Here is a 25914-nt window from a genome sequence, read left to right on the forward strand (position 1 = left end):
GTTATACTGTTACATCAGCATAGTATTTCAAATTGTTGCAGGTTGCGTTTTACATTTTTGTTCATTATATTTTCTAATAGGACTTTAAGTGGTCTATCAGCAATTTGTTACACTGTTTTTGTTAAGCATCACCTCATTGACAAAAGGCAGGTTTACAAATATCAATGTAGACAAATGTTGATTGTAAAATGCGTCCTTCCAACCCAGGCCCATGATGCTGTTCTAGCCTGATGCACGGATGGCAGGTTCACCGTCTTCCATTATGTAGCCTATCGATTCTCTAACCTCAAATTAATGTTTTTCCCCACCTTTCAAATAATTAATAACCATTTTACTTTGTTTGACTGTAATACTTGAAAGATTTGTTTATTTGGATCCCCATTTAACTTTTGAAGAAGCAGCAGCTACTTTTTCTGGGGTCCACAAAAAACACAAAACATGACAAGTAACAAAACACTGATAGACAAGGACAGTCACACACATTTGAAATGCAATGACTAACAAGACAACTGTTTGAGCTGAATGTTATTTGATTATCTAGACAGTCTGTAATTTTTTGACCATATTACCAGACATTAATCAAGATGGGACAAGACCAGAGCCTGAACAACTAGTACAGTTGATTTTGTGTAAAAAATGCAGAACATCTTTTTATGTAACATACATAACTCTCCCCATCTTCACAACAACTTTGAATTTTTCTCCCAGCAATAAGGATTTTAAAACAATTTTTTAAAATAACTTTACCATGGTAAATGACCATCCAATGTTATACCTAGAAGTTTAGCTTCTTCAACTTTATCAATGGTCACACCCTTTATGTACAACTCCAGTTGAGGTCTTAGAGAATGTTTTGAACCAAATACAATGCATTTAGTTTTAGATGTATTTAATACCAGTTTATTATTAATCACCTATTCGAATACTGACTGTAACTCCTTATTTAGAATTTCAGTGAGCTCACTGGCTTTGGGTGCTGGGATGTAGAATGTGGATTGATCCACGTACATAGCCATTCTACCTTTGTGTAAGACCAGTAGCAAATCAAATAGCGAAGAGTAACGGCCCAAGGCAACTGCCCTGAAGGACACCGCACTGTTCAAGTGTGACCCATTTCAGGAAACTAGGCATATGTCGTGGGTCACTACTTCACAGGAGAACCGTTTGAACATAAAACGCATTTTGATTAAAAAAAGTTTTTGGCAGAAATGCCTTCTCGAACATGTGAACTTTCATGTGGCTTAATAACAAACTTGTATGCAATCTGTAAATACAAATAAAATTGTTAAATTACGAGCCTAGTTGGTTTAGCCACAGAAAAGATAGCAACCTTCCCGCTAGCCATGATTGGCTGAGATAATGAGTGGGCTGGACATGCCGAGAGATGAGTTTGGATTGGTCTGCCATATAGCATGGTTCTGTCTATTTGAGCTGGTCAGTATGTGTAGGTAATCCTGTCTAACGCGGCTTTTTCTTTTTTTTTACACGTATCGCGTAGTAAAACTGCCTAAGTGATTCTCTCCACTTTCTGGAGGACCGAGTTTTGAAGTCAGTGGAATTCGAGTATGATGGCTAAGGAGATGGAGAAAACACCTGTCTCCTGATTACATCTTCAAACTAAGGGCAACCATGGCATCCGACAGTAGACACATCCATCCATGAATGATAGTCTAGCTAGCTACATTTTCAGATAATACATGTTTCTAATTTTGACAGAAAGTGGTTTCATTTCAAGTTAAAGTGTACTGTTAGCTAGCTAACATTAGCTTTCTGGCTCACTATCTATCTATTCGTGCAGGGTAGTAACGTCATGAGTTGGGATTATGGTTTATTGTTAACCATTTTGTATGCGTTTGTAAATTCAGTCTGGTCATCTACTCTGATTTCACTCTCCTCTGAGTGTGCCAGAGCGCAGAATAATGGAAGAATATGGCCGGTGTCAGTAAACGTCGGCAAAAAAGCACAATTAAATTGTTGCTAGCAGCACAGTTACAGTCACCAAAGCTCTGGATAACATGAAAACAGCCTAACCAGCTCTGCTAGGGGGAGTAAAATGGTCAGAGTGGGGTGTTCTCATTTGTCTGGAAGTAGCTAACAAGCAAGCCAGTGTTAGCTTGGGTGCTTGACTGCCGTTGTGAGGTTAGAACGTTCGGATCAACCTTACTCATTGGCCAAAGCGCACTGAACGCTCCGAGAGCGAAACGATCTGAATTTACAACCGAAAAATCTGACAGCACAGTTGCAGTTACCAACGCTCTGGATAACGTAACAGCCTAACCAACTCTGATAGGGTGAGTAATGTTCCGTGAGCTGTTCTCTCATTTGTGTCTGGAAGTAGCTAGTTAGCTTGGGTGCTTGAGGTCGGTCACATATCGGATGTTAGAGAAGCTTCCATTGAAGAACACTCTCTGGGTTCTATTGGATAAATAACTCTCCAACCATGTGATAACAATTTATGATCAATAACATCAAAGACTGTACTGAAATCTGACAATACAGCTCCAACTGTCATCTTTTTTCTATTTCTTTTAACCAATCATCTGTCATCTGAGTGAGTACAGTACAAGTTGAGTGGCCTTCTCTATATTATATGCATGCTGAAAGTCTGCAATTCATTTGTACTCTAAAAAATAGCATTGTATTTGGTCAACACGATCCTCTCCATCAGTTTACTAAGAACAAGCAGCAAACTGATTGGGTGGCTGTTAGATCCAGCAAAGGGTGCTTTACTATTTTTAGGCAGTGGAATTACTTTAGCTTCCTTCCACGCCTGTGGGGGGACACATTTATTTTGTATTACTTTAGGCCCAAACTTTGGCACTTTGGGTTTCGTTGTTATTGCCAAAAAGCTGTCCCCTTCGCATTTTAAATTGTAAATAGTGTTCACACTCAGTTGTTCATTATGCTCTGGTAATGTAAACATTCAGTTACATCGTCATTTTCTGTCCTTCATTCAAAAAAATCCTTATTGCTGGGAGCCAAATTCTTCACCCACAGTCTACTCTAGTAATCCTCAAATACTTTAAGTACTTGATAGTTAAATGCTTTGTCCGGCACACTGAGAAGATCCTACATTAGTCCTAATTTCTCTTAACTGTTTGGCTAGAAATTAGACTAATGTAGGATCTTCTCAGCATGCCGGACAAAGCATTTAACCATCAACTACTTACAGTATGTGAGGATTACTAGAGTAGACTGTGGGTGAAGAATTTGGCTCCCAGCAATAAGGGGCAGAGGGTAGTTGGTTCGAATCCCCAAGCCGGCAATGTGGAAAAATCAACCGTTCTGCCCCAGTTCACCCTCATTAACAACTGTTCCCTGGGTGCCGACGATGTGGACGTCGATTTAAGGCAGCCCCACACACCTTGCTGATTCAGAGGGGTTGGGTTGAATGCAGAAGACACATTTCAGTTGAACACATTTCATTTGTGCAACTGACAAGGTATCCCTTTTCCCCTTATGGTCACTACAGCCAATGGAAACTGATATTGCTTTGGATTAAAGCAATGCAGCGTTAGTGAAGATATGATCAATGCAAGTAGATGTGACAGATACAACACTAAAAATATACCTCTCTGTAATCACACACATTATCAAGCATTGCACACTTATTATCTAAATACTGACTGTTTGCACTTAGCAGCACACTTAGCAGAGCTGTTAGCACTTAGCAGCGCTGTTAGCACTTAGCAGCGCTGTTAGCACTTAGCAGCGCTGTTAGCACTTAGCAGCGCTGTTAGCACTTAGAAGCACTGTTAGCACTTGTTGGCCTATAGCAGCACCCCAAAGAGGAGGTTTAGACGAGTCAGGTGAACTTGCAACCACAACACTTCAACACATTTTTTTTTACGTTACAGCCTAATTATAAAATGGATAAATAAATAAAAAAAACTCAGCAATCTACACACAAGACCCCATAATGACAAAGCGAAAACAGGATTTAGACATTTTAGCAAATTCATTTAAAATAAAAACAGATACATTATTTACATAAGTGTTCTGACCCTTTGCTATGAGACTCGAAATTGAGCTCAGGTGCATCTTGTTTCCATTTATCATCTTTGAGATGTTTCAACAACTTGATTTGAGTCCACCTGTGGTAAATTCAATTGATTGGAAATTATTTGGAAAGGCACACACCTGTCTATATAAGGTCCCACAGTTGACAGTGCATGTCAGAACAAAAACTAAGCCATGAGGTTGAAGGAATTGACCATAGAGCTCCGAGACAGGATTGTGTCGAGGTACAGATCTGGGGAAGGGAACCAACACATTTCTGCAGCATTGAAGGTCCCCAAGAACACAGTGGCCACCATCATTCTTAAGTGGAAGAAATTTGGAACCACCAAGACTCTTCCTTGAGCTGGCCGCCCGGCCAAAATGAGCAATTGGGGGAGAAGGATCTCTCTGTACTTTGCTCCGTTCATCTTTCCCTCAATCATGACTAGTCTCTCAGTCCCTGCCGCTGAAAAACATCACCACAGCATGATGCTGCTACCTCCATGCTTCACCATAGGGATGGTGCCCCGTTTCCTCCAGACGTGACGCTTGGCATTCAGGCCAAAGAGTTCAATCTTGGTTTTATCAGACCAGAGAATCTTGTTTCTCATGGTCTGAGAGTCCTTTAGGTGCTTTTTGATAAACTCCAAGCGGGCTGTCATCTGTCTTTTACTGAGGAGTGGCTTCCGTATGGCCACTCTACCATATACAGTGGGGCAAAAAAGTATTTAGTCAGCCACCAATTGTGCAAGTTCTCCCACTTAAAAAGATGAGAGGCCTGTAATTTTCATCATAGGTACACTTCAACTATGACAGACAAAATGAGAAAAAAAATCCAGAAAATCACATTGTAGGATTTTTTATTAATTTATTTGCAAATTATGGTGGAAAATAAGTATTTGGTCAATAACAAAAGTTTATCTCAATACTTTGTTATATACCCTTTGTTGGCAATGACAGAGGTCAAATGTTTTCTGTAAGTCTTCACAAGGTTTTCACACACTGTTGCTGGTATTTTGGCCCATTCCTCCATGCAGATCTCCTCTAGAGCAGTGATGTTTTGGGGCTGTTGCTGGGCAACACGGACTTTCAACTCCCTCCAAAGATTTTCTATGGGGTTGAGATCTGGAGACTGGCTAGGCCACCCCAGGGCCTTGAAATGCTTCTTACGAAGCCCCTCCATTGCCCGGGCGGTGTGTTTGGGATCATTGTCATGCTGAAAGACCCAGCCACGTTTCATCTTCAATGCCCTTGCTGATGGAAGGAGGTTTTACATTTACATTTAAGTCATTTAGCAGACGCTCTTATCCAGAGCGACTTACAAATTGGAAATTTCATACATATTCACCCTGGTCCCCCCGTGGGAATTGAACCCACAACCCTGGCGTTGCAAGTGCCATGCTCTACCAACTGAGCCACACGGGACCACGTTTTCACTCAAAATCTCTCGATACATGGCCCCATTCATTCTTTCCTTTACACGGATCAGTCGTCCTGGTCGCTTTGCAGAAAAACAGCCCCAAAGCATGATGTTTCCACCCCCATGCTTCACAGTAGGTATGGTGTTCTTTGGATGCAACTCAGCATTCTTTGTCCTCCAAACAAGACGAGTTGAGTTTTTACCAAAAAGTTATATTTTGGTTTCATCTGACCATATGACATTCTCCCAATCTTCTTCTGGATCATCCAAATGCTCTCTAGCAAACTTCAGACGGGCCTGGACATGTACTGGCTTAAGCAGGGGGACAAGTCTGGCACTGCAGGATTTGAGTCCCTGGCGGCGTAGTGTGTTACTGATGGTAGGCTTTGTTACTTTGGTCCCAGCTCTCTGCAGGTCATTCACTAGGGCCCCCCGTGTGGTTCTGGGATTTTTGCTCACCGTTCTTGTGATCATTTTGACCCCACGGGGTGAGATCTTGCGTGGCGCCCCAGATCGAGGGAGATTATCAGTGGTCTTGTATGTCTTCCATTTCCTAATAATCGCTCCCACAGTTGATTTCTTCAAACCAAGCTGCTTACCTATTGCAGATTCAGTCTTCCCAGCCTGGTGCAGGTCTACAATTTTGTTTCTGGTGTCCTTTGACAGCTCTTTGTTCTTGGCCCTAGTGGAGTTTGGAGTGTGACTGTTTGAGGTTGTGGACAGGTGTCTTTTATACTGATAACAAGTTCAAACAGGTGCCATTAATACAGGTAACGAGTGGAGGACAGAGGAGCCTCTTAAAGAAGAAGTTACAGGTCTGTGAGAGCCAGAAATCTTGCTTGTTTGTAGGTGACCAAATACTTATTTTCCACCATAATTTGTAAATAAATTCATAAAAAATCCTACAATGTGATTTTCTGGATTTTTTTTTCTCATTTTGTCTGTCATAGTTGAAGTGTACCTATGATGAAAATTACAGGCCTCTCTCATCTTTTTAAGTGGGAGAACTTGCACAATTGGTGGCTGACTAAATACTTTTTTGCCCCACTGTAGGCTTGAATGGTAGAGTGCTGCAGAGATGGTTGTCCTTCTGGAAGGTTCTCCCATCTCCGCAGAGGAACTCTGGAGCTCTGTCAGAGTGACCATCACCTCCCTGACCAAGGCCTTCTCCCCCGATTGCTCAGTTTGGCTCGACGGCCAGCTCTAGGAAGAGTCTTGGTGTTTCCAAATTTCTTCCGTTTGAAAATGATGGAGTCCATTGTGTTCTTGGGGACCTTCAATGCCGCAGACATTTTTTGGTACCCTTCCCCCATTCTGTCCTTCGACAGAATCCTGTCTCTGAGCTCTACAGAGAATTTATGCTTTGTTTTTTGCTCTGATATGCACTGTCAACTGTGGGACCTTATATAGACCGGTGTGTGCCTTTCTAAATCATGTCTAATCCATTGAATTTACCACAGTTGGACCCCAACCAAGTTGTAGAAATATCTCAAGGATGATCAATGGAAACAAGATGCACCTGAGCTCAATTTCTAGTCTCATAGTAAAGAGTCTGAATACTTATGTAAATAAGGTATTTCTGTTCTTTATTTTTAATACATTTGCAAACATTTCCAAAAACTGGTTTTCATTTTCTCATTTTCTCATTATGAGGTATTGTGATGTCATTATGGGGTATTGTGTGTAGATTGATAAGGACATTTTTATTTATTGAATCCATTTTAGAATAAGGCTGTAACGTAACAAAATGTGGAAAAGGGAAGGGGTCTGAATACTTTCTGAATGCACTGTATATTAATATGGGCTAGCCCTTTCCTTGGTAGCTTATTGGAGATGGACAGAATAAGTGTGTGTGTGTGATGTTGGGCTGAAGCTACTGAAAGATGAAGGAATGTGTCCGTATTTCATCAATCCTGCACTGTATATGTATAGAATCCGTTAACCAATTGTGTGGGTAGCCATTACACTTGCTGCGTGCTGACATCATCACTGTGTTAATATAGATGCTGTCCGACACCCTGTTTCCAGTCCTATTGGTTTATTCCCTCTCAGTTTTTGAACTAATAAGTGATAAACTGAGCACCGATTCATTGGTGATTGCATGGCCAGTTATCAATAACCACCACCTTGAATCCCAACCATAGATAGTAGTCTACACACTACACTACCACTACCTTGAATGTATTGAAGCCCGAGGAAAGCGGCCTACCTGGCAACAACATTCCTTGGCCCTGTCTTTTCTCTGAATCTGTCACTAGGTTGGGTCATGTGACCTCCCAAATGTATTTTGCTCAGGAATATTCATGAGGTGTGCATTGTTGTTAGTTGGTTGGAATGGAGATTTGTGACATGAGGGAGTTACTGTTGTAGTGGGAGGATAGTTGTCTGCCCCCACCCCCACACACACAGTCCAAACCATCATATCTCCCTGAATATGAATTCCTCTGTCTGTGTTCCACTATGTCACTCATAAACAGTCCATATATTCTGTGTGTGTGTGTGTGTGTGTGTGTGTGTGTGTGTGTGTGTGTGTGTGTGTGTGTGTGTGTGTGTGTGTGTGTGTGTGTGTGTGTGTGTGCCTCGTGCGCTCAGTGTGAGGCGAGGATGGTAGCAAATTTTGAGGATGCCCCGAGGGAAACCCATTGAGTTGTGTGACCCGGACGTGACACACTTTCTCTCTCTCTCTCTCTCCTTTCTTTCTTACTATCACACATCCTTTTTGCCTCTCAAATGTGCTTTATTTTCATGATATCTAAACTTGACTCAACAGTAGTCATAAATGCATATCACAAAGGAATACAAATCAATTAATGCCCACATCACTCTACTCTCACTGCTCTCCTTAGACCAGGGGTGTCAAACTCATTCCATGAATGGCCTAGTGTCTGCGGGTTTTTCGTTATTCCTTTCAATTAAGACCTAGATAACCAGGTGAGGGGAGTTCTTTACTATTTAGTGACCTTAATTCATCAGTCAATGTCAAGTGAGGAGCGAAAACTCGCAGACACTCCACCCTCTGTGGAATGAGTTTGGCACGTGCCTTAGACTAGCTTCTCATCCTGTATAGGGCTGGAGATGATAAGGAATGGCTTGGATAGAGATATATCTATCTCACTCCTCCTCCTCCACTCAGCCCCCTCCTCCCCCATCCTCCATCTACAGTCACTCCTCCTCCTACACTCAGCCCCTCCTCCCCCATCCTCCATCTATAGTCACTCCCCCTATACTCAGCCCCTCGCCTCCCCCTCCTCCGTCTACAGTCACTCCTCCTCCTACACTCAGTCCCCCTCCTCCTCCGTCTACAGTCACTCCTCCTCCTACTCAGTCCCCCTCCTCCTCCGTCTACAGTCACTCCTCCTCCTATACTCAGTCCCTCTCCTCCTCCTACACTCAGTTCCCCCCTCCTCCGTCTACAGTCACTCCTCCTCCTATACTCAGCCCCTCTCCTCCTCCTCCTCCTACACTCAGTTCCCCCCTCCTCCATCTACAGTCACTCCTCCTCCTATACTCAGCCCCTCTCCTCCTCCTCCTCCTACACTCAGTTCCCCCCTCCTCCATCTACAGTCACTCCTCCTACACTCAGCCCCTCTCCTCCCCTCCTCCTCCATTACAGTCACTCCTCCTACACTCAGTCCCCCTCCTCTCCCTCCTCCTCTATTTACAGTCACTCCTCCTACACTCAGTTCCCCCTCTTCCTCTGTCTACAGTCACTCCTCCTCCTGCACTTAGTCACCCCCCTCCCCCTCCTCCGTCTACAGTCACTCATCCTCCTACACTTAGTCACCCCCCTCCCCCTCCTCCTCCGTCTACAGTCACTCATCCTCCTACACTTAGTCACCCTCCTCCCCCTCTTACTCTTATTTTGCCCCACTCCCACTACATGACACAGATTGCCAATCTTTGCATAATTGAGATTTCCACATTATCTATCAATTAGGACTGACCTCAATTATTCGACTTGTGGTTAGGCTGTCGGTCGACTGAGAATTTTTTTAGTTGAGCAGTAGCACATATACAGTACCAGTCAAAAGTTTGGACACATCTACTCATTCAAGGGTTTTTCTTTATTTTTACTATTTTCTACATTGTTGAATAATAGTGAAGATCATCAAAACCATTATATAACAACATATGGAATCATATAGTAACCATAAAATTGTTAAACAAATCAAAATATATTTATATTTGAGATTCTTCAAAGTAGCCACCCTTTGCCTTGATGACAGCTATGCACACTCTTGGCATTCTCTCAACCAGCTTTTTGAGGTAGTCACCTGGAGTGCATTTCATATAACATGTGTGCCTTGTTAAAAGTTAATTTGTGGAATTTCTTTCCTTCTTAATGCGTTTGAGCCAATCAGTTGTGTTGTGACAAGGTAGGTGTGGTTTACAGAAGATAGCCCTATTTGGTAAAAGACCAAGTCCATATTATGGCAAGAACAGCTCAAATAAGCAAAGAGAAACAGCAGTCCATCATTACTTTAAGACATGAAGGTCAGTTACCTGACCTCAACCCAATTGAGATGGTTTGGTGAAGAGTTGAGTCAAGGAACAGCAGCCAACAAGTGTTCAGCATATGTGGGAACTCCAAGACTGTTGGAAAAGCATTCCAGGTGATGCTGGTTGATAATGCCAAGAGTTTGCAAATCTGTCAAGGCAAAGGGTGACTACTTTGAAGACTATAAAATATTTGATTTCTATAACTTTTTGGGGGGTTCTACATAATTCCTTATGTTATTTAATAGTTTTGATGTCTTCACTATTATTCTACAATGTAGAAAATAGTAAAAATAAAGAAAAACCCTTGAATGAGAAGATGTGTCCAAACTTTTGACTGGCACTTTATATATATATATATATATAATCTATAATATATAGTTTTTTATGGCACACGAGACACCTGTCAGAGTCCATCTCAGTGAACTAATTCATCATTGCGGAGGCTGAGACTGATCCACAGTGGAGGCACAGTCCAAGAAGAAGGGGAGTGTGGCTGCTCAATGCACATCTCTCTCCAGAATGCCCTCTCTCCCGCTAATTTGTGCACATTAATTGTTTCATAACTTCATTGTTTGATTGTTAGTGTCTATCAATTCCCCATTACATATCACCAGTAGTACATTTACCGTTAATTCTTATAATTTCTAATCTACAATGTTTGTTTAGTTACGGTAATATCTGTTATTATTATTCCAGTCTTTTACAGTTCTCATTGTCGGAGTGGAGACGTTCGCAGAGCGCCCAAACAATGTTTATCTTGTGTGTTTTGTCAATTTAGTAATTGTCTTTTCTTTTGAGCGCTCCTGTCAATGTTGAGTAAGTATGCGCACCAGATTACGCATAGTTGTCGCAGTGACATCATGAACAGTCTATCAAACTTGTCGTTGTTATGAAAAAGTATAAATACGTTAAATGACAGGCATGACATCAGCAGCCTGGTGGTCCGAAACAGCATAACTGGTGTATTTTAACACCAATAAACCAATCCGTTTGAAAATGAATGTAGTATATGTCAATCTCGCAAACCAGGCAACAATGTTTTGGTTAGTTTCTAGGTAGCTAACAAACGTTACGTTAGCTGACTAGTCAGTTCAAGTAATGACCATATCATATATAGCTGACAACGTCTTAACTTGAGCTAATTTGTATTTATTATTACAGGAAAATAAACTCATCATTTTTAAGTTAATGGCATGCTAATTACGGAAAATGGCTTACGGTTGTGAGTGTGACAAAATAAAAGCAGGGCATTCTACCAGAACAATTTGGACATCGTTGGCCTAATGTTATATCCTAATTTGACCTTGGTGCAGGTTATGTTGTTCTTCACATTACTGTCTCTGGTAAACAAACACTATATCAAATAAAATCAACGTTTGTCACATGCACAGGATACAGAAGATGTAAACGGTACAGGGAAATGGTTACTTGCATAGTGGAATCTTTGTTTAGACATGTAGCTAGCTAGCTAAACAATGAACCATAATCCCAACTCATAATGTTACTACCCTGCATGAATCTGCAGGTAGCTAAAGCTAATCAACTCGATTCAATGTTAGCTAGGTAGCTAACATTAGGCTATAATTAGCAATGCAAATGGCTGAGACACAAATAATATTGCTACACAGGTCATACACGTAACGTTGGCTAACGAGACAGCCAGCTAACGTTAGCTAGCCAGCTAACGTTAGCTAGCCAGCTAACGTTAGCTAGCCAGCTAACGTTAGCTAGCCAGCTAACGTTAGCTAGCCAGCTAACGTTAGCTAGCCAGCTAACGTTAGCTAGCCAGCTAACGTTAGCTAGCCAGCTAACGTTAGCTAGCCAGCTAACGTTAGCTAGCCAGCTAACGTTAGCTAGCCAGCTAACGTTAGCTAGCCAGCTAACGTTAGCTAGCCAGCTAACGTTAGCTAGCCAGCTAACAGTATGCTGTAACTTGCAATGAAAACGACTTCCTAACAATTTATGTCTGAAAATGTAGCTAGCTAGACTCTCTTGTCCGTATACATGGATGAACACTTCTCCCTCTCTGTCATGGATGCCATAAATTTGAAGATTTCATCTGCATATTTGCAATCAAACGCCTGCATTTTCTCCTTAGCTATACTGCCTTACCAAGCAAAAAGGCAGTAACTGCTCATAGCATGGAACTGAGAAAAAGGGCTTTTATTTACCTTGTTTCCATAGTAATTTATTGCAGTTACTGTTAATATGACCCCCATTTTCTCCAAAACACAATACAATAGAGGCAGGATACTTGTCCACATCATTAAGCATGTATTTAATGTAGCAAAAATGACTAACTATTTTTTGACTAATTGTGCAGCTAAGCCTTTTTGCTTGGTAGGGCAGTATAATACTCTGTTTCCACCGGACATGCCACTGTTTTCAAAACATGGTCCTCTAGAAAGTGGAGAGCATTAGCAACACTTTAGCAGTTCTTCATGATATCTTTCAAAAAAGCTGCATTAGAAAGGATTACCTAAATGGCAGACCTATCCGAGCTCATCTTTCGGCATGTCCAGCCCATCCATTATTTCAGCCAATCATGGCTAGTAGGAAGGTTCCTGACTTTTTCTGTGGCTAAATCAACTAGGCCTGTAATTTAACAATTTTATTCTTATCTACAGATGGCATACACGTTTGTTATTAAGACACATGAAAGTTCACATGTTCCAGAAGACATTCCTGCCAAAAAACGCATTTTGATACAAATAAATGTTTACGTTCAAATGCCTCTCTTCTGAAGTAGTGACGGGCAACAAAAATACACGTTTAAATTTTCTTCCACGATTATTTTTTTAGTCGAGGACAGACCTAATATCAATGCATCAGTTATACATAAATATGAGTTAGGAGTGTTTGTAGATCTCAAATTAGGATTGACCCAACTGTGGTTTGTGATTATGATTTGCCATTGTAGCCAATTCAGTTTCCGTAATTCTGTTACAGTGATTTTTTTTTGTTTTTGTGGAACATTGATGGAATGTTTCTCATCGCTGCAACTTCCCAACGGGCTTGGTAGAGGCGAAGGTAGAGTCATGCGTCCTACGAAATATGACCCGTCTAACCGCGCTCCTTAACACCTGCCAGCTTAACCCGGAAGCCAGCAGCACCAATGTGTCGGAGGATACACCGTTGAACTGGGGACCGGGGTCAGCCCTTAGGCACCCGGCCAAACCCTCCCCTAACCCGGATGATGATGGGCCAATTGTGCACCGTCCTATGGGACTCCGGGAATGAACCCGGATCTGTAGTAATACCTCTAGCACTGCGATGCAGTGCCTTAGACAGCTGCGCCACTCGGGAGGCCCTATGGAATATTTTTCTAACCCTCAGAAAACTGGACACATGAATGTTCTTGTAACGTCCCATGAAACGTATCTAGAACATTTAATATTGTATTTTCTGATAACATGGCAACCATGGTTTGGTGGAACGTTGATGTAATAGTCTCCCTCAAATTCTGAGAACATTGTAACCACGTTCTAGAGAAGTTCGGTGTGACACTAACTTTAACACCAAAGCATGCTAAAAATGTTCTCAGAAGGTTTTTGCTAACATAGAACGTTCCCCTTACTAACAGAAAACGGGACACTCAAACATTAGGAGACCATTACGGGTAACATTACAAAAACGTTCTCTCTCCCTAGAATTGTTAGCTGGGCTCTCCCCTCCTCACCCACTGCCCTCCTCACCCTCCTTTGTCGCCCTTACTGTTCCTTCTTCTGGCTGGAGGAAATTAAGCCGATTTTTATCAGGCGTGTCAATCCCTGTCTGTCAGATCAGACTTAAAAACACACTCCTGAGAGGCACATGATGTAGAGGCTAAGCCCCGGGCCAGACACACTGTATCGTCCAAAATGGCACCCTATTTCCAATATAGTGCACTATGTAGGGAATAGGGTGGCATTTGGGACATAGACACACTGTTCCTGCTCAGACCCAGACCAGACTGGCTGCAAGGGTCTATGGTCTTCTTGACAATCTGGTATACAAGGCTTCTGTGTGCAAGAGAGCAATAGTGTAGTCGATTGATTGATGTGCCTTTCAGCAGTGCTGTTTGGTAAGCTATTGGTGTGCCTTTCAGCAGTGCTGTTTGGTAAGCTATAGGTGTGCCTTTCAGCAGTGCTGTTTGGTAAGCTATAGTTGTGCCTTTCAGCAGTGCTGTTTGGTAAGCTATAGGTGTGCCTTTCAGCAGTGCTGTTTGGTAAGCTATAGGTGTGCCTTTCAGCAGTGATGTTTGGTAAGCTATAGGTGTGCCTTTCAGCAGTGCTGTTTGGTAAGCTAAAGGTGTGCCTTTCAGCAGTGCTGTTTGGTAAGCTATAGGTGTGCCTTTCAGCAGTACTGTTTGGTAAGCTATAGGTGTGCCTTTCAGCAGTGCTGTTTGGTAAGCTATTGGTGTGCCTTTCCATAGTGCTGTTTGGTAAGCTATAGGTGTGCCTTTCAGCACCATTTTTGTCAATCTTCAATCAAGTGTTAATGACCTACCTGTCTGCATGTGAATTAGCCTACTCAGCAGTTTGGTTTCAGTGCAGAGCAGACAGAACATGATACCATCATGTATACCAGTGTGTTATGCAACATTCAGCAGTATCATGTCTGAACGACAATTAAACACAGGCGATTTACTGCTCCTCTGCTCTCTCTCTCTCGCTCTCTCTCGCTCTCTCTCGCTCTCTCTCGCTCTCAAGAATGACAGCGTTGTCTAGCATTACAACATGTCTTGTTCTCACTATTGTCTTTTCATGGTGTCACAAAGGCTGTTTGTCTGATGACATTTATCTGCCAGTTGTAAAATGGAAACATTGCGTGCCCACACTTCCCCACACTGTGTTGAGAGACAGGGAAGCACACAGACAGACGTACAGGTTATAGACATACAAGTGCACAGACAGACAGACAGACAGACAGATTTACAGGTGCACAGACAGACAGATAGATATGTGCTGTAGCAAGTGGTTCCTAAAGAGGAAATGAGGGTGAATACCAGCCAATGTATGACAGTTCTCCTGGTGGAAGGAATCTATACTGGTTTATAGATTGGGATTTGTCCTCTTTAAAAAAACAAATATTATAATTTTTTACTGAGAGTTTGTGGTTTTCTTCTCTCTCTCTGTCAGACTGGCCGGTTGTGTGAGTGACCTCTTGTAGCCATGACGACCCACGTGACCCTGGAGGATGCTCTGTCTAATGTGGATCTGTTGGAGGAGCTGCCCCTCCCTGACCAGCAGCCCTGCATCGAACCTCCACCTTCATCCATCATGTACCAGGTACACACCCACACACACACACACACTTTTGAGTTTTCTAATTAATTGCAAGAGTACTAAACTCTCTCTCTCTCTTTCTTGTTCTCTCTAGGCTAACTTCGACACAAACTTTGAGGACAGGAATGCGTTTGTGACGGGGATAGCTCGCTATATAGAGCAGGCTACTGTCCACTCTAGCATGGTGAGGAAGCAACCGGGAGGGATTGGTTTGGAATGGGGCCGAGGGAGCGGTTTGGAGTTGGGCCTCTGTGCTTTGTGGACACAGGGATACTTTAGTTTTTCAATGGGAACAGTTAGGGAATGGTTCTCAGATCCTTTTCATCATTATTCTCAACTCTTGGCTAATACACACACACACACATTCACACACACACACACATTCACACACATTCACACACATACACACACACACACACACACACACACATACACATACACATACACATACACACACACACATATACACACACACACACACACACACACACATACACACACACACACACACACACACACACACACACACACACACACACACACACACACACATTCACACACCCACCACAAAAGAGCCTTGTGTTTGGGTGTTTTATTGTCGTTTCTGCACTGAGGGTTTGGCCTTGTTAGCGGTTTCTGTTGACACACACCACACACACACACACACACACACACACACACACACACTGAGGGATGAATCAGGCAGTCACTAGGCTAGACCTCTTCCTGAATGTAATGAATAGGGAGTGTGATATGACTGACAGAAGAGGAAACTGTCTCTTAAATACACTTTTAAATCAGGAAGTTCCATTCAGATAAATTATCTATTTTTCCAACAGAGACCTCAGGTTCCTCATTTGTCTAGAGAAGTGTATTCCACACTAGTGCATTCACTAGGGTGAATATTCTCGTGTGATTGAGATATTACACAGAAAGCATTTTATAACACACTATTTTAATAACAATTCTATGTTTGAAACATACTTGTGAAGATTAATCAAGATAATATGCATACATTTTGGTGCATCCATCATAGGATGGTCTGTGTTGTGTGTCTAATGCGTATAACCCCTTTGTCTGTTCTCTCTTGCCAGAATGAGATGCTGGAGGAGGGCCATGAGTACGCTGTCATGCTCTACACCTGGAGAAGCTGCTCAAGAGCTATACCACAGGTAACTCTCTCTCTCTCTCTCTCTGTCTCTCTCTCCTCACTTTCACACAATCACAAGATAGTGAAAGTATAAACAAAGAAAAGGTACTCTGCAATAGGCTTGGGCGGTATCCCAAAGACAATGCTAACTAAATGCTAACGAGCGCATTGCTAAGGTTTTATACAGTCTCTGACATAAACTATTTGCAGGACAGACATCCCAGCTCATAAAAGTATACTAGTAACAAAAAAATGCTACTCACAGTTTGCTGAACGCACAAAACAAATATAAGACAGACAGCAAGGCCCTTGATCCAGAAGGGGATTCTCTGCTGTTGCCAAGCGATGCTTGATTTTGGAAGAAGCTAACCACGCAGCTAGATAGCTACTAAATGCACAACTACAGAGCATTTAGCACATGTTAGGGTGTTAACTTAATAGTTATAAGATATTTAGCTGGCAGACATTTAGTTGTGAATTCCATACTATAGCTAGATTACCCATGGTGTGTGCTGCACAACATTGAGTGACTCAAAAAGCTCTGGTCTCTCGTCGTTGTGTGCTTGTAAACAAACACCACGTGACTGGGGACTAACGGTAAGCTTCATAATGAAAAATGATGTGACAGGTGAAATGAAGAACGCAACATATTGCACAAGTTGACTGCAGGTATTTACATAAAAAGTAATTACAAATATTCAAATGTATTAACAAACTAAAAAGGTATTGAAATACCTTCCCGTGGCTATTTCCAAATACTCCGGTATATGGTATACCGCCCAAGCCTACTCTGCAATGAGAAGGGTAGACGGGTGCTCTTTCAATAACCCTTGACTTCATCACACGTTCCTCATCTGTTTTGTTCTCACTTCAACAGTTAAACCCTAAACATGCAAATTAGTCTATTTTTACCACGTCACTCACCACTCTACAACCAGAGTCTACTTTACAGTTAACTGCCAAAATAAAGGAAACACTTGAGTAAATGAGGGATACAAAGTATATTGAAAGCAGGTGTTTCCACACAGATGTGGTTCCTGAGTTAATAAAGCAATTAACATCCCATCATGCTTAGGGTTGTGTATAAAAATGCTGGGCATGTCATTATGCTACCATAACTATGGGGCGTTGGGCCACCACGAGCCAGAACAGTGGGGGATAGGATGACAATACCCCCATCCACAGGGCAGGAGTGGTCACTGAATGATTTGATGAGCATGAAAATGATGTAAACTATACGCCATGGCCATCTGTCACCAGATCTCAACCCAACTTAACACTTATGGGAGATTCTGGAGCAGAGCCTGAGTCAGCGTTTTCCACCACCATCAACAAAACACCAAATGATGGAATGTCTGGTGGAAGAATGGTGTCACATCCCTCCAGTAGAGTTCCAGACACTTGTAGAATCTACGTCAAGGTTGAAACTGTTCTGGCTCGTGGTGGCCAAACGCCCTATTAAGTCACTTCATGTTGGTGTTACCTTTATTTAGGCAGTTACCTGTTTATCAGCCAGAAAAGGAACCAAGCTGTTAATAGCATTATAATGTATTAGAGCTGAATTTGTAGCCTCAGGGATACATCATGTGTTTGCTTCCCAAATAGTGCACTACTCTTGACCAGGGACCATAGAGGCCATTTGGGACACACAGGGTCCATTTGTCATCCCCATAAATGTTAAGGTTAGAGGTAGAGCTGGGCGATATGGACAAAACTCCATATCGTGATAAATTGATGCAATAACAATAAATGGAACGATAACTTACTCATTCAAGGGTTTTTCTTATTTTTTTAACTATTTTCTACATTGTAGAATAATAGTGAAGACATCAAAACTATGAAATAACACATATGGAATTATGTAGTAACCAAAAAAGTGTTAAACAAATCTAAATATATTTGAGATTCTTCAAAGTAGCCACCCTTTAACTTGATGACAGCTTTGCACACTCTTGGCATACTCTCGCTACCAGCTTCATGAGCTAGTCACCTGGAATGCATTTAAATTAACAGGTGTGCCTTGTTAAAAGTTAATTTGTGGAATTTCTTTCCTTCTTAATGTGTTTGAGCCATTCAATTGTGTTGTGAGAAGGTAGGGGTGGTATACAGAACATAGCCCTATTTAGTAAAAGACCAAGTCCATATTATGGCAAGACCAGCTCAAATAAGCAAAGAGAAACATCAGTCCATCATTACTTTAAGACATGAAGGTCAGTCAATCCAGAACATTTCAAGAACTTTGAAAGTTTCTTCAAGTGCAGTCCCAAAAACCATCAAGTGCTATGATGAAACTGGCTCTCATGAGGACCGCCACAGGAAAGGAAGACCCAGAGTTACCTCTCCTGCAGAGGATACGTTCATTAGAGTTACCAGCCTCAGAAAATGCAACCCAATTAAATGCTTCACAGAGTTCAAGTAACAGACATCTCAACATCAACTGTTCAGAATAGAATTGCTGCAAAGAAACCAATACTAAAGGACACCAATAAGAAGAGACTTGCTTGGACCAAGAAGCACAAGCAATAGAAAGTATTCAGGCCCCTTGACTTTTGTCACATTTTGTTAAGTTACAGCTTTGTTTTTTTCCTCATCAATCTACACACAATACCTCATAATTACAAAGCAAAAGCAGGTTTTCAGAAATGTTTGCTAATTTATATTTAAAAAAAAAAAAACGGAAATTACATTTACATAAGTATTCAGGCCCTTTACTCAGTACTCTTTTGAAGCACCTTTGGCAGCGATTATAGCCTTGAGTCTTCTTGGGTATGATGCTGCAACTTGGCACACCTGGATTTGGGGAGTTTCTCCCATTCTTCTCTGCAGATCTTCTCAAGCTCTGTCAGGTTCGATGGGGAGCGTTGCTGCACAGCTATTTTCAGGTCTCTCCAGAGATATTCGAAGGGGTTCAAGTCCAGGCTCTGGCTGGACCAATCAAGGACATTCAGAAACTTGTCCCGAAGCCACTCCTGCGTTGTCTTTGCTGTTTGCTAACGGTTGTTGTCCTGTTGGAAGGTGATCCTTTGCCCCAGGCTGAGGTCCTGAGCTCTCTGGAGCTGGTTTTCATCAAGGATCTCGCTATACTTTCTCTGTTCATCTTTCCCTTGATATTGACTAGTCTCCCAGTTTCTGCTGCAGAAAAACATCCCCACAGCATGATGCTGCCACCACCTTGCTTTACCTTAGAGATGGTGCCAGGATTCCTCCAGGTGTGACGCTTGGCATTCAGGCCAAAGAGTTCAATCTTGGTTTCATCAGACCAGAGAATCTTGTTTCTCATGGTCTCAGTCTTTAGGTGCCTTTTCGTAAACTTCAAGCGGGTTGTCATCTGCCTTTTACGGAGGAGTGGCTTCCGTCTGGCCACTCTACCATATATACCTGATTGGTGGCGTGCTACAGAGATGGTTGTCCTTCTGGAAGGTTCTCCCATCTCCCCAGAGGACCTCTAGAGCTCTGTCAGAGTGACCATCGGGTTCTTGGTCGCCTCCCTGACCAAGTCTCTTCTCCCCTGATTTCTCAGTTTGGCCGGGCGGCCAGCTCTAGGAAGAGTCTTGGTGGTTCTAAACATCTTCCATTTAAGAATGATGGAGCCACTGTGTTCTTGGGGACCTTCAATGCTTTATAAATGTGTTGGTACCCTTCCCCAGATCTGTGCCTCAACACAATCCTGTCTCTGAGCTCTACGGACAGTTCCTTCAAACTTATGGCTTGGTTTTTGCTCTGACATTCACTGTCAACTGTGGGACCTTATGTAGACAGGTGTGTGCCTTTCCAAATCATCTCCAATCAATTGAATTTACCACAGTTGGACTCCAAGTTGTACAAACATCTCAAGGATGATCTTGGGAAACAGGATGCACCTGAGCTCTATTTCGAGCCTCATAGCAAAGAGTCTGAATACTTATGTAAATAAGGTATATATTTTGTAATTTGTTTTAATACATTATTTAAAAAAAAAATCTAAACCTGTTTTCACATTGTCATTATGTGGTATTGTGTGTAGATATATATATTTTTTTATCCATTTTAGAATAAGGCTGCAATGTAACAAAATGTGGAAAAAGTCAAGGGGTCTGCATACTTTCTGAAGGCAATGTAGATACAGTCGTGGCCAAAAGTTTTGAGAATGACACAAATATTAATTTCCACAAAGTTTGCTGCTTCAGTGTCCTTAGATATTTTTTATCAGATGTTACTATGGAATACTGAAGTAGAATTACAAGCATTTCATAAGTGTCAAAGGATTTCATTGACAATTACATGAAGTTGATGCAAAGAGTCAATGCAAAGAGTGTTGACCCTTCTTTTACAAGACCTCTTGCATAATCAATGCTTGGAGTTTGTCAGAATTTGTGGGTTTTTGTTTGTCCACCCGCCTCTTGAGGATTGACCACACGTTCTCAATGGGATTAAGGTCTGGGGAGTTTCCTGGCCATGGACCCAAAATATCGATGTTTTGTTCCCCGAGCGACTTAGTTATCACTTTTGCCTTATGGCAAGGTGCTCCATCATGCTGGAAAAGGCATTGTTCGGCACCAAACTGTTCCTGGATGGTTGGGAGAAGTTGCTCTCGGAGGATGTGTTGGTACCATTCTTTATTCATGGCTGTGTTCTTAGGCAAAATTGTGAGTGAGCCCACTCCCTTGGCTGAGATGCAACCCCACACATGAATAGTCTCAGGATGCTTTACTGTTGGCATGACACAGGACTGATGGTAGCACTCACCGTGTCTTCTCCGGACAAGCTTTTTTACGGATGCCCCAAACAATCGGAAAGGGGATTCATCAGAGAAAATGACTTTACCCCAGTCCTCAGCAGTCCAATCCCTGTACCTTTTGCAGAATATCAGTCTGTCCCTGATGTTTTTACTCAAGTGGCTTCTTGAGAAGTGGCTTCTTTGCTGCCCTTCTTGACACCAGGCCATCCTCCAAAAGTCTTTGCCTCACTGTGCATGCAGATGCACTCACACCTGCCTGCTGCCATTCCTGAACAAGCTCTGTACTGGTGGTGCCCCGATCCCGCAGCTTAATCAACTTTTGGAGACGGTCCTGGCGCTTGCTGGACTTTCTTGGGCGCCCTTCACAAAAATTGAACCGCTCTCCTTGAAGTTCTTGATGATAAATGGTTGATTTAGGTGCAATCTTACTGGCAGCAATATCCTTGCCTGTGAAGCCCTTTTTGTGCAAAGCAATGATGACGGCACGTGTTTCCTTGCAGGTAACCATGGTTGACAGAGGAAGAACAATGATTGCAAGCACCACCCTCCTTTTGAAGCTTCCAGGCTGTTATTCGAACTCAAACAGCATGACAGAGTGATCTCCAGCCTTGTCCTTGTCAACACTCATACCTGTGTTAACGAGAGAATTACTGACATGATGTCAGCTGGTCCTTTTGTGGCAGGGCTGAAATGCAGTGGAAATGTTTTTTTGGGGATTCAGTTCATTTGCATGTCAAAGAGGGACTTTGCAATTAATTGCAATTCATCTGATCACTCTTCATAACATTCTGGAGTATATGCAAATTGCCATCATACAAACAGAGGCAGCAGACTTTGTGAAAATTAATATTTGTGTCATTCTCAAAACTTTTGGCCTTGACTGTTTAACACAATCATGGGAAACACAAATACAACATCACAAATGACTCAGAAAAACAGTTACATTTCATTTCACATTTCTCTATTATAGGCTGCTTATCGTAATGAACGATAAGAAAAATGTCTGATAAGTGATCGTTGTGGTCTGTGGTGATAATTTTTGGTTTATCATCCCAGCGCTCGTTAGGGAGATCTGAGTGAACAGGCTGTGTTCCCCTCTGTTCTCCAGGTGAAGTGTAACGAGCAGCCCAACAGGGTAGAGATCTATGAGAAGACTGTGGAGGTGCTGGAACCAGAGGTCACCAAGCTCATGAAGTTCATGTACTTCCAGGTGAGAGACCAGTGATGGATTCATTAATAAAATGAATGAACAACCCATTAAATGTATCATATTTGAATTAGAACTGTCTGTCAATCATATCATTTCCCCTTGATTGAAGTAATGAATGAACGAACAAATAAATGAGTCCTAAATATATCTGAGAACCTCTTCTCTCTCTATCGTCTTCTTTTCCCCTGTCCTCCCCTGCAGCGTAAGGCCATCGAGCGTTTCTGCGGGGAGGTGAAGCGTCTGTGCCACGCTGAGCGGAGGAAAGACTTTGTCTCTGAAGCCTACCTCCTCACCCTGGGCAAGTTCATCAACATGTTCGCTGTGCTCGACGAACTCAAGAACATGAAGTGCAGCGTCAAGAACGACCACTCTGCCTATAAAAGGTACGGAGGGAAGACAGACACAATAGGCCTGCAGTGGCATCTCAATAGTCTGCAGTGGCTTCCTCTCCCTATCATCTCTCCTATACATGCACTGATCCTGAAAACACAGGATAGGGGAAGTGTTGTAGAGGCTAAGGGGAATTTGCTTTCACCTGTCTAGTTCCTTCACATTAGCTCAAATGAAGGAAAGGGACGGAGTGACAGGGACAATTTACCCCACTATTGAGATGCACCCAATTAACTCATGTTAAACAGTGTTGTGAGATGCTGCTACAGAATTAGATCTGTGGCATTATTTGTGTCTTCAGGGCGGCTCAGTAAAACGGAAGCTGTGAGATGCTGCTACAGAATTAGATCTGTGGTATTATTTGTGTCTTCAGGGCAGCTCAGTTCCTGAGGAAGATGGCCGACCCTCAGTCCATCCAGGAGTCACAGAACCTCTCCATGTTCCTAGCCAATCACAACAGAATCACTCAGGTGTGTGTGTGTGTGTGTGTGTGTGTGTGTGTGTGTGTGTGTGTGTGTGTGTGTGGTGCAGTAGCAGTACTAGTGTGTATATTTCTCTGTAGTGTCTGCAGCAGCAGTAATAGTGTGTATATTTCTCTGTAGTGTCTGCAGCAGCAGTAATAGTGTGTATATTTCTCTGTAGTGTCTGCAGCAGCAGTAATAGTGTGTATATTTCTCTGTAGTGTCTGCAGCAGCAGTACTAGTGTGTATATATCTCTCTGTAGTGTCTGCAGCAGCAGCTGGAGGTGATTCCTGGCTATGAGGAGTTGTTAGCAGACATTGTCAACATCAGTGTTGATTACTATGAGAACAAGATGTACTTGACGCCCAGCGAGAAACACATGCTGCTCAAGGTAAGAGCCTCATCTAGCTCTCTGTCTTACCTGCCTTTCTCTAGATACCTGTCTCTGTCTGGATCTTAACTACCTGCCTTTCTCTAGATACCTGTCTCTGTCTGGATCTTAACTACCTGCCTTTCTCTAGATACCTGTCTCTGTCTGGATCTTAACTACCTGCCTTTCTCTAGATACCTGTCTCTGTCTGGATCTTAACTACCTGCCTTTCTCTAGATACCTGTCTCTGTCTGGATCTTAACTACCTGCCTTTCTCTAGATACCTGTCTCTGTCTGGATCTTAACTACCTGTCTCTGTCTGGATCTTAACTACCTGCCTTTCTCTAGATACCTGTCTCTGTCTGGATCTTAACTACCTGCCTTTCTATAGATACCTGTCTCTGTCTTGATCTTAACTACCTGCCTTTCTCTAGATACCTGTCTCTGTCTGGATCTTAACTACCTGCCTTTCTCTAGATACCTGTCTCTGTCTGGATCTTAACTACCTGCCTTTCTCTAGATACCTGTCTCTGTCTGGATCTTAACTACCTGCCTTTCTCTAGATACCTGTCTCTGTCTGGATCTTAACTACCTGCCTTTCTCTAGATACCTGTCTCTGTCTGGATCTTAACTACCTGCCTTTCTCTAGATACCTGTCTCTGTCTGGATCTTAACTACCTGCCTTTCTCTAGATACCTGTCTCTGTCTGGATCTTAACTACCTGTCTCTGTCTGGATCTTAAAATGTTAATAGCCTCCTTACTCTTGCTTAGCGGTCCTCAACTGTAGCTTCCAGTAGTTTTCAGAATATGTAGAGTTATTTCTGAATGTACGTCAAATATCATTGATCCAGCTTTGTATAATATCACTGTGTGTCTGTGTGTGTCAGGTGATGGGTTTTGGTCTCTATCTGATGGATGGTAACGTCAGTAACATCTACAAACTAGACGCCAAGAAGAGGATCAACCTGGGAAAGATCGACAAGTTCTTCAAGGTCAGTGTGTGTGTGGGTATGTGTGTGTGCTCCACACCAAAACAGCCATCTAACTTTTCATTGTGGCTCTGTCTGTACTCTCACATCATGATATTCTTTGATCACCCTCCTATCCGGACTGAAACCCTTTTTCTATGTGTGTGTCTTGTTTGATTCCTTCCTGACTGAATCGCTCTTCTCTCGCTCTCGCTCTCTCTCTTTCTGTCGCTCTCTGTCTTGTTTGATTCCTTCCTGACTGAAGCCCTCTCTCTGTCTGTGTCTTGTTTGATGCCTCAGCTGCAGGTGGTGCCTCTGTTTGGAGACATGCAGATAGAACTATCACGTTACATAGAGACCAGCGCTCACTACGAGGAGAACAAGTCCAAGTAAGAACATCAGCCATCTTTAAACTCACAAACTCTGAAAACTCATAAACTCAGACCTCTAACAAATCCTGAACCCCAGCTCCTAACCCACAGGTGTCAAACTCATTCCATGGAGGGCCGAGTGTCTGCAGGTTTTCAGTCCTCCCTTGTACTTGACTGATGAAATAAGGTCACTGATTAGTAAGAAATTCGCGTACCTGGTTGTCTAGGTCTTAATTGGACACAAATTGAAAGGAAATAGCAAAAACCAGCATACACACGGCCCTCCATGGAATGAGTTTGACACCCCTCCCCTAACCCCTGACTCTCTCTCCTGTAGGTGGACGTGTACCCAGAGCTTCACCTCCCCCAGTACAACCTGGGTGTGAACCCTGACCTCTAACCTCTCTCCTATAGGTGAACGTGTACCCAGAGCTCCATCTCTCCCCAGTTCAACCTGTGTGAACCCTGACCTCTAACCTCTCTCCTACAGGTGGACGTGTACCCAGAGCTCCATTTCTCCCCAGTACAACTTGTGTGAACCCTGACCTCTAACCTCTCTCCTACAGGTGGACGTGTACCCAGAGCTCCATCTCTCCCCAGTTCAACCTGTGTGAACCCTGACCTCTAACCTCTCTCCTACAGGTGGACGTGTACCCAGAGTTCCATCTCTCCCCAGTTCAACCTGTGTGAACCCTGACCTCTAACCTCTCTCCTACAGGTGGACGTGTACCCAGAGCTCCATCTCTCCCCAGTACAACCTGTGTGAACCCTGACCTCTGACCTCTCTCCTACAGGTGGACGTGTACCCAGAGCTCCATCTCTCCCCAGTTCAACCTGTGTGACCTCTAACCTCTCTCCTACAGGTGGACGTGTACCCAGAGCTCCATTTCTCCCCAGTACAACCTGGTGACCTCTGACCTCTCTCCTACAGGTGGACGTGTACCCAGAGCTCCATCTCTCCCCAGTACAACCTGTGTGAACCCTGACCTCTGACCTCTCTCCTACAGGTGGACGTGTACCCAGAGCTCCATCTCTCCCCAGTTCAACCTGTGTGACCTCTAACCTCTCTCCTACAGGTGGACGTGTACC

At 42.9% G+C, this 25914-nt stretch overlaps 1 protein-coding gene across 2 annotated transcripts in view; it reads left to right on the forward strand.

Moving 5' to 3' along the window:
- The window catches only part of LOC129858399 (cytoplasmic FMR1-interacting protein 2), a 47534-nt gene that overhangs the window by 1589 nt on the left and 20031 nt on the right, over positions 1–25914 (forward strand). For both annotated transcript variants that reach the window (XM_055927587.1, XM_055927588.1), the window contains exons 2-10: positions 15040–15189; positions 15281–15370; positions 16281–16358; positions 22162–22263; positions 22465–22646; positions 23027–23123; positions 23378–23506; positions 24374–24478; positions 24755–24843. In XM_055927587.1, the coding sequence (XP_055783562.1) occupies positions 15073–15189; positions 15281–15370; positions 16281–16358; positions 22162–22263; positions 22465–22646; positions 23027–23123; positions 23378–23506; positions 24374–24478; positions 24755–24843 (989 nt within the window). In that variant the 5' untranslated portion in view covers positions 15040–15072. The remainder of the gene's footprint in view (positions 1–15039; positions 15190–15280; positions 15371–16280; positions 16359–22161; positions 22264–22464; positions 22647–23026; positions 23124–23377; positions 23507–24373; positions 24479–24754; positions 24844–25914) is intronic.

Source organism: Salvelinus fontinalis, chromosome 6 (assembly GCF_029448725.1).
Source record: "Salvelinus fontinalis isolate EN_2023a chromosome 6, ASM2944872v1, whole genome shotgun sequence".
NCBI lineage: Eukaryota > Metazoa > Chordata > Actinopteri > Salmoniformes > Salmonidae > Salvelinus > Salvelinus fontinalis.